This window comes from Alligator sinensis, unplaced genomic scaffold (assembly GCF_000455745.1).
Source record: "Alligator sinensis unplaced genomic scaffold, ASM45574v1 scaffold1377_1, whole genome shotgun sequence".
NCBI classification, from domain to species: domain Eukaryota; kingdom Metazoa; phylum Chordata; order Crocodylia; family Alligatoridae; genus Alligator; species Alligator sinensis.
The window spans coordinates 57548-58245 of NW_005842585.1; the positions used below are offsets into that span (position 1 = coordinate 57548).

The 698-nt window shown below is 57.9% G+C and overlaps 1 protein-coding gene across 1 annotated transcript in view; it reads left to right on the plus strand.

Moving 5' to 3' along the window:
- Positions 1–698, plus strand: part of DHX58 (DExH-box helicase 58) — a 12834-nt gene that overhangs the window by 7866 nt on the left and 4270 nt on the right. The window contains exon 9 of the mRNA XM_006032754.3: positions 71–220. Within this exon, the coding sequence (XP_006032816.1) occupies positions 71–220 (150 nt within the window). The remainder of the gene's footprint in view (positions 1–70; positions 221–698) is intronic.

Below are 698 nucleotides of genomic sequence, written 5' to 3' on the forward strand. Positions count from 1 at the left end.
CCAGAGCTGGTCCCCACAGTGGGGGCATGCCGGAGGAACTGCCTAAAGCTTTGCCCCTCTCACTTCCCAGAATGAGCAGATGGATGTGATCAAGAATTTCCGCAAGGGAGACATCAACCTTCTCTTCTCAACCAGCGTGGCTGAGGAGGGCCTGGATATCCCCGAATGCAATGTTGTGGTTCGCTACGGGCTGATGACCAATGAGATCGCCATGATGCAGGTAGCCAGGCTCTCTGCCCAGCCTGGGCCTGGGACTGGGTGGACTCTGCCCTCTGGGCTCTCCCCTAATTGTGCGTAAGCAGTCCCACCAAGCACCATGGTGTTGCATCTGTATCAGCTCCCTGGGCTGGTGGGGGCTTTTCCCTTGCCTCAGTGCTGGAGGGAAGGCTGTCCACTCCCCAAGTCCCATCCCAGTAGTCTCTTAGTGAGGGACACGCAGGTCCTGATGCCTCACGCATCCACACCTGACCTTGGCCACGCTGCTCTGAGCCAACCCTTCTCTAAAAGATGCTCTGGTATATTGGAGAGGGGTGCTGTTCCTGTGACTGGGGAGCACAGAGAAGCTGAGGAGCCTGGACCCCTTGCTCTGCTCTGTGAGCAGGTTAGGGTTCAGAGATGCTGTGGGTGAGCATATGTGCAGCATGTGTGTCCCCAACGTGGACAACCAGGCAGTATCCCCCAGCCCTCAAGGGAGCGGT